The following is a 13605-nucleotide window of genomic DNA, read 5'->3' as shown; positions in this document are numbered from 1 at the left end:
CCGTCGGGAAACTCCTTGAGGGGCCTCTCGCAGGCCCCCAAGCCAACAGTGGCCCAGTCATTCCCAGTCACAGTGGAGAACGTGCCTCACCAAGAAAATTAAAAGCTCCAATTTCTGCTGTAAAAAGTAATACTGGTCTAAATGATGAAATCCATGTGGAGGATGAGTCAAAAAACCCAGTTGGACAGAGTAAACGTATACATCTTATACAACATTTTGGCCAGACCTGCACAAAATACTCAGAGACTATTGGCAATTTTAAAAGACATTGATCTTGAAATTTAACCATCATTTTACTTTCACAGGATCCCCCAGAAAGAACGTCGCCCCCATGACAGCTGGAAGTAATTCTAGAGGACGACGTCCCCTCTCCCAGTAAAGTTTGCCCTTGGGTTTAGGGACATCATTTAGGGGTTGATTATAATTAGTATACGATTGAGGGTTGGGGGAGGAATTTTATAAGCTCAGGGATCATTTTGAAAAAAAAAAAAAAGAGGGATGATGGGATAATAGATTTGTAATTGTGAGTTACTGTTTTTAGACAAATATATTGGTATAGATTCTTGTATATTGATACAAAGTTAAATTATATTGACTATTGGATGCATGCATGTTTCTACCTTGTTTAAAACATTTTTATGTATTGACATATATTGTATTGTATATATTTACCATATTGCTGTGTACATTTCTACCTCTGATTAAGATACTTATATAATGTTTGTGTATTGATATATATTTACCTACTGCAATGTATATTTGTACATTGTTTATATTTGGAGGTCATTGTCCTCATTTGTTTCACAGTTGTTTATTGTCTTAATCTTTAAGTTAGATAGATATTGAGAATTATATAGACTAATAGTCATCTAAGTTTGTCATTTATAATTAGACTAATCAGGTTCTTTAGATATATAGAGATTATACTCAGTATAGATAGATAATCTTCAACTTCTTCAAAGAGCTGTAGAAAATGGCCTTTAATCTAACTCAGAGTTTTGTGGTAGTGAGACACAATTGCTCCTGGCAACACCACTCTATTCCTGAGAGAATGTTGAGCACCAAAGACACTCCACCTGGAGCCTTTCCTTTTGGCAGAACTGGCCTTGGGGCAAAGAAATGCCCATACCTCAACCACTGACAAAGATACAGAGCGTGCATCAATGGATAAAACAGGGCTGTCTTATCCTGCCAAGACAGGGTAAGATAGTTTTGAAAAGTTGCTTGCCTTTGAAAATGGTGTGTCAGTTATGTTAGGCCTTAGCCAAAGTTGGTTGCTTCAACGCTGCTAATGTGACTTTGGGTGATTGCCTAGGTAGCTAGTTGTCTCTGTGATTTGTTGCATGTTTTGGAAGTTGTTTTATTGAACTTCCTAATTAACCAAGTAACATTATTTCCCTTCTCAGATCTTTGATGGGGTTGAAGACTATATAGATGTAGTTACCTTTCTCTCATTACTTGGCCAAGTTATTTATTATACAAGACCTAAGCTAGTTAGAATAGGATATTTGTACTTATTGTATATAATTTCATAGTAGGTTTAGAACTCTCTTATTTAAACAAAAGGGGGAGGTGTTACGGGAGGTCCTCCCACTCCTCCAGCCTATTGCCGCTGAGATACCAGCCCCTTGGGGCGTGGTCTCTCTCCCTTTAAAAAAGCGGCCACTTCCCTCTCCTCTCTCTCTTCACTTCCTGCTCCACCGGTGACTTGACTTCCTTCCTGGTTACGCAGAGGGCTGAAAGTGATCTGTAAGTTTTTTCCCCTTTAAATAAATATCACCCTATTAATCATAATCCCAAATTGGCATTGTTTGTGACTTACGCCTTCACCTTTCTTCACCCCACGGCCTCTGGCAGCTGAAAAGTTTTCCAGCTCCTTACATCTTGGCTCATGTATAAAACTCATCCAAAGGCTTACTGAGGGAACTAGCAAAGGCTGCTTCTGGCTAGGGGTCACTGCTGGGGGTGAGGGTGGGGGCTTCAGGCTCCACCAGGTCCTTCCTAATGCTGAGGGGACCACAGAAGGGCCTTTCAGAATTTCCTCCAGGCACTTTTAATTGGAAAGGCAGACTTGGATAATGAACCTTTTAGGTAGGCTGGGGCTACTCTAAAATTGATTTATCTGCTCCTCTTACTGACTCTCCCATTCTCTCCAGTACAAACAACTAGCTGTCATCGTAGCTAGCTCACCCACCTGTGCCCCAAGTTTCAGTCTGATAGGTGATGCTCAGCTCAGCAGCAGGCACACAGATCACAGATGCTGCTCATAGGGTCACCGCAAAAATGGCTCAGGAGGGCTAGAGAGATGGCTCAGAGATAAAGAGCCTGCTCTTCCAAAGGTCCTGAGTTCAATTCCCAGCAACCACATGGTGGCTCATAACATCTGTAATGGGGTCTGGTACCCTCTTCTGGCCTGCAGGCATACACACAGACAGAATATCGTATACATAATAAATAAGAACTTAAAAAACAAGGGATTTGACAATTGCTTAATTCAAAACATACCAACATGACTGGTCCCTGAATTATAACCAGGTCATAGGACCCATACCCTCTTCATGCTGGGCATGTGTTTCTAGACTATCAGACTTTTCAAACAACGAACCCCAAAGAATTAAATTCCTGCCATACTATGAAAAGGGCTAATCTGATGACCTGGTGCACTTCTCACAACTTATAGGACCACCTTGATAGCAGATGAGAGCTGGAACAATGTTGACCAGAAAATAATGGGTCAATCAGTTAGTAGCAAGGCGGTGGTGGCGCACTTTTAATCCCAGCACTCTGGAGGCAGAGGCAGGTGGATCTCTGAGTTTGAGGCTAGCCTGGTCTACAAGAGCTAGTTCCAGGGCTGGAGAGATGGCTCAGAGGTTAAGAGCATTGCCTGCTCTTCCAAAGGTCCTGAGTTCAATTCCCAGCAACCACATGGTGGCTCACAACCATCTGTAATGAGGTCTGGTGCCCTCTTCTGGATTGCAGGCATACACACAGAAAGAATATTGTATACATAATAAATATTTAAAAAAAAAAAAGAGCTAATTCCAGGACAGGCTCCAAAGCTACAGAGGAAACCCTGTCTCGAAAAACACCATAATTATTTTGATGGGTAAGCCAGTTAGTAATGCCTTCTATTTAAGCCTAACCCCAGGGGCTCAGCCATCACTGAGCTCCTCTTCCCAATGTCGGCACATTGAATGTTTTGACTAGTCATCTTCTAAGGCAACATCTCCTGCATCTAAGCTGGCTTCGAATGACCTTGAGTTTATTGCCAGGCCTCCACCTCCACCTCCACAGTGCTGGGTTACAGACCTGGGGCTTTGCATCTGACCCCAACCATATTAACTGGTGTAGCAGGACTTCCAGCTGAGCCTACATTGTCTGGGTCCAGGGTGTGGTCTCTAGCAACCCCACATTTCCAAGACAGGATTCCTGTAGTCCTGCAATCCAGAACACTACCTCTGCCTGTTGGGTGCTAGAATTAAAGGCATGTGCCCCCACCATCTGACCTCTACTAACATTTTTCTTCTTGCTACAGGGGCTTGAGTTAGAGAGTTCAAATTATGACTATTCACAAACACTAGTCTCGAACTCACAGAGATCCGCCTACCTCTGCCTCCCGAGTGCTGGGATTAAAGGCCTGTGCCACCATCGCCCGGCTCCGATTCCCTTCAAACATCCACAATCTATTAGGAAGGTCAAGCACCACAGCCTACCAACCCATAAAGATCTCAGCCAAGCCTACTTCCCCAGCCAGCAATTACACTCAGTACATTTGTACTCCTGGGTTCTGGCACATGGAATAAAAATCTGTCAAAAAAAAAAAAAATGGATCGCGGTGGCGCAAGCCTTTAATCTTAGCACTTGTGAAGCAAAGGCAGCAGGCTCTAAAGATACAGAGACCCTGTCTTGAACTCCCAAAACCAAACAAACTAGTAAAACAAAGCCCCACTCCAGAGTCAGTCATTCTGCACAAAATATCTGTGATACCATAGCTGCCCTTGAGTTCAACTGGCAGAGACTCTGACCTTTGACCTAAAATCAGATTTATGTTAAGCACAGAACACTAGTAAGCATAAAAACAATCGGCGGGCCGGGCGGTGGTAGTGCACACCTTTAATCCCAGCACTCGGGAGGCAGAGGCAGGCGGATCTCTGTGAGTTAGAGGCCAGCCTGGTCTACAAGAGCTAGTGCCAGGACAGGCTCCAAAGCTACAGAGAAACCCTGTCTCGAAAAAACTAAAAAAAAAAAAAAAAATCAGCGAATCACTAACCTCAAATGGACCCACTAAAAGGGGTCACTCGTGGAGGCAGAGGAGCAAGCCAGCTTGGACTATCTAGCAAGATGCTATCAAGGGGGAGGGAGAAGAAACTGAAGCAAAAGCCAGTTTCCCACTTGCACTGGAAACATTTTTATTGACAATTTAGGACAGTTACACACAGACAACAAAGAAAAGACAATGAAGGGTAGACAATGCACCACGGGGCTAATATTCTTCACCCTCATCATCTCCTTCAGCACTATCGGCCCCAACCTCTTCATAATCCTTCTCCAGGGCAGCCATGTCTTCACGGGCCTCAGAGAACTCCCCCTCCTCCATGCCCTCACCCACATACCAGTGCACAAAGGCACGCTTGGCATACATCAGATCAAACTTGTGATCTAGGCGGGCCCAGGCCTCAGCGATGGCTGTGGTGTTGCTCAGCATGCACACAGCTCTCTGGACCTTGGCCAGATCTCCACCAGGTACCACAGTGGGAGGCTGGTAATTAATGCCAACCTTGAAGCCAGTGGGGCACCAGTCCACAAACTGGATGGTACGCTTGGTCTTGATGGTGGCAATGGCAGCATTGACATCTTTGGGAACCACATCACCACGGTACAGCAGGCAGCAAGCCATGTATTTACCGTGGCGAGGGTCACATTTCACCATCTGGTTGGCTGGCTCGAAGCAGGCATTGGTGATCTCTGCTACTGTAAGCTGCTCATGGTAGGCTTTCTCAGCAGAGATGACAGGGGCATATGTGGCCAGAGGGAAGTGGATGCGAGGGTAGGGTACCAGGTTGGTCTGGAATTCTGTCAGGTCGACATTCAGGGCTCCATCAAATCTGAGGGAAGCAGTGATAGAGGACACAATTTGACCTATCAACCTATTTAGGTTAGTGTAGGTAGGGCGTTCAATGTCGAGGTTCCTGCGACAGATGTCATAGATGGCCTCGTTGTCCACCATGAAGGCACAATCAGAGTGCTCCAGGGTGGTGTGGGTGGTGAGGATGGAGTTGTAGGGCTCAACCACAGCAGTGGAAACCTGGGGGGCTGGGTAGATGGAGAACTCCAGCTTGGACTTCTTTCCGTAATCAACGGAGAGCCTCTCCATCAGCAGGGAGGTGAACCCAGAGCCAGTTCCCCCGCCAAAGCTGTGGAAGACCAAGAAGCCCTGAAGACCTGTGCACTGGTCGGCCTGTAAGAAAGAATAAAGTTCATTTAATGTTAAGAGACGTCTTGTGAAAGTTGCAATGGATATTTCCAGAGTCTGTGACTAACTACTGATAAAGTTCTGGAAGAGTAGCCGGCCAGAGTAGTAAGGAACTGCTCAGTGACTCAGAGGGACTTCTGGGGGCTGAGGACATTTTCTAACTGATTTTAAAAATCAACTACTTCCATCTTCATTAGGACATCAGATCTGAACACACAGCCGACTTTAGTTGCTGGGAGACCAGGCTCTGGTGACCAAGCTGTGGGTCAGACCACAAGGGCACCTTGAAATCAGCTGGAATTTCCAGAGGGCTGGATTCAGACCTCTCATGTGTTGCCAAATCTGTGAGTGAAACATCTAAGCTGAAACACAGGACGGCCAAGTTTCACTACCCAGGGTAGTGTCAGGCCATAGGTGGGTGGGTCCCACCTCACGTGGGACAAATTAATTTCTCTATCTCACTTATTAAAATAGTGACCTAGCGCAGGTTGCAAATTAAATGAGTACCTGGACTAATGCTTGGCACAGTAGACACTCAGTATGTCGGGGTGTCTATTCATTCCGGGCAAGGTGAGTCCCTTTCTATCAGCACTCCACTAGATACCTCAGGTCACCAGAGCTCCCCGCTCCACTCAACTGGTCTACCTACTACTAGCAAATTGTTCCACAAGAGCAGGCCAAATCTGACCTCCACGACCAGAAAAAAGTACCTGGTACACACTAGACAAGTACTCTGCTGCTTGGCTCCCTCCCTGTGACCTTGCAGATAGAGCAGGCCACTGAAACTCTTAAGTTTGCAGACTTTACTGATCCAGAGTTCAGGCATCCTATGGTCTAATGTCATGCCCATCCAGCAGACAGAGGCACCAAGGTCAAAGGCAATTCTAGTAGTGATCATCTCAGCAGGGTAGTGGCTTTTACTAGGTTTCTGTGCCCCTCAATACTCAGTGTAGCTCAAACGTCATTTGCATTGGAACAATTAACCCAATCCCAAAGGGAAGTCAAGAAAAGCATAAAGTTATGAGGCAAGCCCTGGCTTTAGGAGACCAGCTGTGGTTGGACTTAGCATGTGGTTTCCCCAGTAAACAGCTTGCTGGCCTATGGGCCTGCATGTTAATCACTGACAAGCCTGGCAAAGGGTGGTCATCTGATTAGGTGGCTCAATAAGACACATTTACCAGCTTTCCCGATAGGACTAGAGTTGCTTAGGTCCTTTCAGCCAGAGCCAGTTGGCTGCCCTGAATGCTAGGCAATTACTTCTCTGGGATTTCTGATCTTGAACCTTCAGGTTCCAACAATTACCTGCTTCCCCAATAAGGAATCTCTTGACTCCACCTCGAGCTTTGTTGGAAGACTCTTCTGCAAGCTCTAATTTTACTTCATGTGTGTGGTACCCACAGAGACAAGAGCGCACCGGACTCGAGTTAGACAACTGTGAGCCACTATATGGGTGCTGGGAATCAAACCTAGATCCTCTAGACAAGCAAGCTAGTGCTTTTTGCTTAACTGTTACGCCATCTCTCCAGCTGTTTCTAAGTGGCTCACATGGACTTCTTGGACCTGAAACCTTGTTCCTTTTGTGATGAGGACTGAAACCAGGGCCCTGTAAATGCTGGGTGACCACACTATGAAAGAGCCGCAGCCATGGCTGAGCCTTCACTGCTAGTTAACATGAGAGCCTATAGATTTCCAAATGAGCTTTATCAATTAGTCACATGCAAGTGTCAGCCACCTACTCAGTGTGACTAAGAGGATCAAAAGAGGGGTGTGAACGTCTGAGCTGGAAACAGAAGCTTAACATAGTCTTCACTGTCGGGGGAATGAGAAACTTGCTGGTTTTCACCTGGACAGCTGAGTGTCCTCGTTGAATTACCATAATGCCCAAAATTTTGGTAAAACCATCCATAGAACTTCTTCCCCATAACACTGCACTTACCAGCTTGCGAATTCTGTCCAAGACAAGGTCAATGATCTCCTTGCCAATGGTGTAGTGACCACGGGCATAGTTATTGGCAGCATCTTCCTTGCCTGTGATGAGCTGCTCAGGGTGGAAGAGCTGGCGGTAGGTACCAGTGCGAACCTCATCTGGAAAAGGAGGACAAGTCAGCCACCCTCCACCAACACTGGCTCACTCATCCTTCAGCGTCTGAAGAGAGGTCTGAGGATGTGACCAGGGCAGAATGCCTCAGGGAAGCCCCTGGTCCACTTACCAATAACCGTGGGCTCCAGGTCTACAAACACTGCCCGGGGCACGTGCTTGCCAGCGCCTGTCTCACTGAAGAAGGTGTTGAAGGAGTCGTCTCCTCCCCCAATGGTCTTGTCACTTGGCATCTGGCCATCAGGCTGGATGCCGTGTTCCAAGCAGTAGAGTTCCCAGCAGGCATTGCCCATCTGGACACCAGCCTGGCCAACGTGGATGGAGATGCACTCACGCTGTGGAAAGGGAAAAGAAAATGTCAGAACAGGACAAGTGAGGAATTAGGGATGGCTCACATCTAAATGACAAACCTTCAAAGACATCATCGCCCCTGTATAGAACATTTCACAATCGAAAGATCTAACTCAGGGGAAAATGCTTTCAGGTAGGCATTAATGCTATTGACCTACTAAGCAAGGCCAGGCCCGTCCACCGACTGGATCCCTAATAGTTCAGGCTCAGTTCCCGCTACTGTAAAATGGCACACAAGATGATGCTAGAATCCCCAGCTCCTGAAGCAGGCTGCTGAGTCCTTAACCTAGACAAAATCCTCCCTTCCAGGGCTGAGTCACTTGACTAGTCACTCTGAGCTCATTGTGGTTCCTCTTTAATCCAGTTCTTTAGGAGACAAAACTTCCTCTCCCCTGTAAAACCAGCCTAAGCCAGCCCCATGACTCAGAAAATGCTAGGTAAGCAGTTGACTCTAGTGTGGCCAGAGGCAGCCAGCCTTTCCAACAGTGAAGACTCTAATCTGTAAGGAAAGCATTTTCCCTCCACTGTCAACCCATCTGCTGGGAGGAAAGGATGCTGTAAGGGCCAGACGGCTCCCGAAACTTCACCACACTAAGAAATGAAGCTGGAGAGTGGGGAGAGAAAGGAGAAATTAGTCGTTCCCCAGGAGATGATATTGTACGTTTCTGGCACTACGAAAAATTGAGAGAATCTAACGGTGGGGGAATATTTTTCATTCCTTCCTGATCACAGTAATTCTGAAGCTACCAAACCCATGTTCGATTAGTCAGTGAAGCAGCCCTGAGAAGGAGGAACCCATGCTCATAATTCCTAACAGAGGAGACTTAGAATCTGGCAGAAAGCCTCATCGTTCCTACTTTCTTGCTTGCATTTATTTATCTTGGTTCTTTAGAGACAGGGCTTGTGTAGCTCTTCCTGTCCTGGAACTTGTTCTGTAGGCCAGGCTGCCCTTGAACTCAGATCCATGGGACTCTGCCTCCGGAGTGCTGGGATTATTTAAAGGTGTGCGACACCACTGCCAGGCCTCTGGGTACTTCTATGAAGCCATTTCTGGAAGGCCACCCTGGGTGGGTAGCCCTGTTCTAAGAGCTAAATTCCAAATTAAATAAAAGAAAACATGTAAAGCACCTGTGTCAGCTCCCGGGCAGGAAACGATAAGTTTCACAGCCCAGGATAGTGAAATAAGACAGGACCAACAACCTTTGACCTGGCCTTTCCTTCTGTGCTTCCCATAAAACAATCAAAGGTTCTGACTACAGTGAGTTCAGTGTCTCTTGCCCTGAGGACCGTGGAGGAGGTGCAACTCTTGTTCAAATGACCTTCACCTGGACTTTGGCAACCTCCAACAGTTCCGGAAGCTAGAGAACTGCCTACAGGTCCAGGAAGCCACCTCGTTCCTACATCTTCCTGCCTCAACTCTCAAGTTTAGAAATCAAAAACTATTTGTTGAGCAGGGCAGTGGTGGCACACGCCTTTATCCCAGCACTCAGGAGGCAGAGGCAGGCAGGTCTCTATGAGTTCGGGGCCAACCTGGTCTACAAGGGCTAGTTCCAGCCAGACGGTGGTGGCGCACGCCTTTAATCTCAGCACTCGAGAGGCAGAAGCAGGTGGATCTGAGTTCGAGGCCAACCTAGACTACAAGAGCTACTTCCAGGACAGGCTCCAAAACTACAAAGAAACCTGTCTCAAAAAACCAAACAAATAAATACTTTGCTCTATCTTTATAAAAAAAAAACTAGCTTAATATACCCCTGAGCTAGAAATAGGCTGGATTAGGGGATATTGGACGGCTGATTGTTCCCTTTCACGGAGGAGCTCGCCTTCCCAGGTGCACAGCTGCAGCTGGTAGGTCCAGGGATTGGCCACAGGTGACTCAGCAACGAGTCACAGGGCTGGGGACGGTGCCCGGAAGTGTTTGCTCAGTCCGTCCGGAGCGCACGAGGTCCTCCGGGGTACCCCAGCTGGGAAAGGGACATCATTTGAGAAAAAAAAAAGAGACCCTTTAGTCTCTCCACTCTCGTGGTCAATGTGAAAGCTCCCTGCCTTTCCAGGGGCGGCCAGCGAAACAGACGGGATGTTCTCCTCCCAGTGCCGTCAAGAGGGAAGAACGCGATTCCAGACCAAAGCGATTCAGTCTGGTGGACTAGGCTTTCCCACCCCGGTCGTCAGAAACCAGCCGAACTGGAGGCGGCCGTCGCGGGGCTGTCGCAGGCACAGATCCCCGGGCAGCCCGCAGTTCCTGCGGTCCCTTTAGACCTTCCCATCCCGGCCCCACAGCCACACTCACCATATTTAGTCCTTGAAGTGATCCGCGAAAACTGAGTCGGAGAGGGTGATTAGGACCTCCCTCTAGAAGACTACCAAGGAGTCCGAGGGAGCAGCAGTGAGAGGTCCGCCTCCGGGAGAGGTCTTATATACCCTGGCCCAGACCCGGCGTCGGGAGGGCGGACACCAGACCCCGCCCCGGGCCGCACCGAGGGCGATGATTAGCGAGTTCGAAAGTTCAAACCAAACTCTGTAGGCGGAGTTGGATGGAAACGCCCAGTTTATTTGACGGCACAGTGGGAGGGGCGGAGCTGAAGCCAGCGGCCGCCAAGCCGCCTTACAGCTGCCCGGGTGCGGCACCTGAAGACGATCTTGTTTCCTAATCTTGCCGCCACTGGGTCCTAAATACTTCACCCATCCTCCCTCCCTTCTCCCACCTCCAAGTACTGAATTTCTGCCCGCGCAACCCCAGCGCTCTTTCCACAGGTTTTATTTTTGAAGGCCGAGTCTGCCTCAGCCTTCAGTTCTAGTCCTCTTTAAGTGAACCTTCCGAGTCTTGAGAGCCTTAGCCTCGTAGGTATTAAAGAATTATTCGGTCCACTATAAGAGTGACTGCTGAACCGAGCACAAATCCCAGTACTCGGGAGGCAGAGGCACGTGGATCTCTGTGAGTTCGAAGCTAGCCTGGTCTACAGCGTGATTCCAGGACAACCAGAGAAACCCTGCCTCAAAAAACAAAAACAAACAAACAAACAAAAAACAGAAAGAGAGATTTATGGGGCCTGAGGAGATGGCTCAGCTGTTAAAAGTACTGGATGCTCTTCCAGAGGACCCAGGTTCAACTCCCAGCCACCACGTGGTAGCTGACAACCATCTATAGTGGGATCTGTCATGGAGGCATACGTAAAAATAGAGCGCTCACTCTCTTGAAGGATGGGTTTCCGGCTGTGGTGCTCAAGCTGGTCTCAGGTGATTCTGTGGGATGCAGAATTGACTGTTTACTCCGCATCACCCCATTTGATCTGGTCCAAGAACCCGGAGGCAGCTGTCCCCGTTTTACGCAGCTGTCCCCGTTTTACACATGAGAGCTCATGGAACCGTGTGGAATTAGCAGCGCTTTCCTTCAGCACTAAGCAGACTTCTTCTTCTTTTTTTAATATTTATTTATTCTGTATACAAACTGTCTGTGTGTATGCCTGAAGGCCAGAAGAGGCCACCAGACCTCATTACAGATGGTTGTGAGCCACCATGTGGTTGCTGGGAATTGAACTCAGGACCTTTGGAAGAGCAGGTAATGCTCGTAAGCGCTGAGCCATCTCTCCAGCCCACTAAGCAGACTTCTGAATGATGCTGCAAAGCGGATTCTCAGACGTACCATCTAGCTGGACCGAGGAGAAGTGTGAGATCCCTGGCCACTGCAGCGGGGCCTGCCTGTAGCCCTCACACTGAAGAATGAGAGAAAGGAAGACCCTGCAGCTCAGAGGCCAGCTGGTCTTGCAGTATCAGAGGACTCCAAGTTCAGTGAAGAACCTTGTTCAAAAAATAAGGGTGAAGCCGGGCGGTGATGGCACATGCCTTTAATCCCAGCACTTGGGAGGCAGAGGCAGGCGGATCTCTGTGAATTCGAGACCAGCCTGGTCTACAAGAGCTAGTTCCAGGACAGGCTCCAAAACCACAGAGAAACCCTGTCTTGAAAAAAAAAATAATAAGGGTGAAGATTCATAAGGAAGACAGCACAGATTGACCTCTAGCCTTTGCATACACCTGTGCGCGCGCGCGCACACACATACACACACACGAATGTCATACACTCACACATACATATGTATCACAAAGTTAAAAACCAGTCTTTATTTGGGTGTGGTGATACATACCTGTATTTGGGCACTCAAGACCAAATGGAAAATTCCATCGAGGTCAATGAACCCTATAGGCTATTCTGTCTCATACATGCACGCAAAACACCAATGCACATAAAAATAATTTTTTTTTTCAAAAATGTCCTCGGGTGAGCTCAATTGCTCCTTGGTTGCCCATGTTACTACTGTTCGCTGCCAAGTGTGATGATCTAAAGTCAAACCCAGTACCCACATGATAGAAGGACAGGCCATCTCCTGCAGCCTTTCCTCTGACCTCCACACCCACTCTGTGGCCCGTGGGTTTCCAAACACATACATGATAAGGGAAATTTTTTAAACATAATCTTGCTTGTAATCCTAGTATTCTGGATGTGGAAACAGAAGGCTTTCTGAATGTTCACAGTTATCCTGGTCTAGATTGTGAGTTCTAGGTCAACCAGTGGTATGCAGGAAACCCTGTCTGCCCCTCTCCAATACACATACAAAACTCCTCTCCGGCTGTGAAATGATTGTATGATATAGGTTTAAATTTGCTGCCCCCTGCTGGAGATTTTTGGATATTGGCTGGTAGAGTTTTTGCTTAGCATTTCTCAAGGCTCCTGCTCTTCCGCTTGGCCTTTTTCAGCTTCCTTAGGAGCTCCTCTCAGGCCCAGATATCCAAAGGAGCAATCTGGGGGGCACTGAACAGCATCCTCCCTGAGAATTCTTCCAGCCTTGGCATTCTGGCGATCCTGCTGTTCTCATGGACAAGGTTGGGGACTGTTCTCATGGACAAGGTTGGGGACTGTTCTCATGGACAAGGTTGGGGACAGGTGTCATCCAGTCTTTCAAGAATCCCATTCCTCGGGGGCTGGAGAGATGGTTCAGTGGTTAAGAGCATTGCTTGCTCTTCCAATGGTCCTGAGTTCAATTCCCAGCAACCACATGGTGGCTCACAACCATCTGTAATGAGGTCTGGCGCCCTCTTCTGGCCCGCAAGCATACAAGTAGACAGAATACTATATACTAAATAAATAAATATTAAAAAAAAAAAAGAATCCCATTCCTCAATGACTGCATGACTATCTGAGAGTAAAACAATCCCACTGGTCAGCCTTACAGACCAGATTATGGTAACACATGTCTTTAATCTCAGTAGCCATAATGACACACAGCTTTAATCCCAGAAGACACACTAGTTGCCATAGAAACTAGGCGGTGCGTGCCTTTAATGATGGAGGTACAGGATTTTAATCCCAGCCCTAGAGAGGATTATAAAAACTGGGAAGACAGCTCTCAGACGTGTCGTTCTGAGATTCCTGGAGGCAGAAAAAAAATCACATTTCTTGCTGGGCAATAGTGGCCCATTAATCCCAGCACTCGGGAGGCAGAGGCAGGCGGATCTCTGGGAGTTCGAGGCCAGCCTGGTCTACAAGAGCTAGTTCCAGGAGAGGCACCAAAGCTACAGAGAAAAGATTAATTATGTGTACTGTTCTGCCTGCAGGCCAGAAGAGGGCACCAAATCTCATTACAGACGGTAGGTTTTGAACCACCATGCTGCTGCTAGGAATTGAACTCAG

The 13605-nt window shown here is 47.6% G+C and overlaps 1 protein-coding gene across 1 annotated transcript; it reads right to left on the bottom strand.

The window, feature by feature from the left end:
• Positions 1-4384: 4384 nt before the first annotated feature.
• On the bottom strand, positions 4385-10369 carry LOC142843350 (tubulin alpha-1C chain-like). The gene is made up of 4 exons (XM_075960593.1): positions 10210-10369; positions 7684-7906; positions 7410-7558; positions 4385-5458 (listed from the first exon to the last, which is right to left on the bottom strand). The coding sequence occupies exons 1-4, from the start codon at positions 10210-10212 to the stop codon at positions 4484-4486; spliced, it is 1350 nt and encodes a 449-aa protein (XP_075816708.1). The 5' UTR covers positions 10213-10369; the 3' UTR covers positions 4385-4483.
• Between the last annotated feature and the right edge of the window lie 3236 nt (positions 10370-13605).

This window comes from Microtus pennsylvanicus, chromosome 2 (assembly GCF_037038515.1).
Source record: "Microtus pennsylvanicus isolate mMicPen1 chromosome 2, mMicPen1.hap1, whole genome shotgun sequence".
Lineage (NCBI taxonomy): Eukaryota > Metazoa > Chordata > Mammalia > Rodentia > Cricetidae > Microtus > Microtus pennsylvanicus.
Note: the sequence above shows the minus strand (reverse complement) of the source record. Positions and strands in the feature narration are given on the sequence as shown.

Bases quoted from the DNA above. Each gene is read 5' to 3' on its own strand.
- LOC142843350 (XM_075960593.1), bottom strand. The intron at 7,559-7,683 runs GTAAGTGGACCA...CTCCTTTTCCAG, and splicing joins CCTGGAGCCCACGGTTATTG to ATGAGGTTCGCACTGGTACC. The intron at 5,459-7,409 runs GTAAGTGCAGTG...TCTTTCTTACAG, and splicing joins TGGACAGAATTCGCAAGCTG to GCCGACCAGTGCACAGGTCT.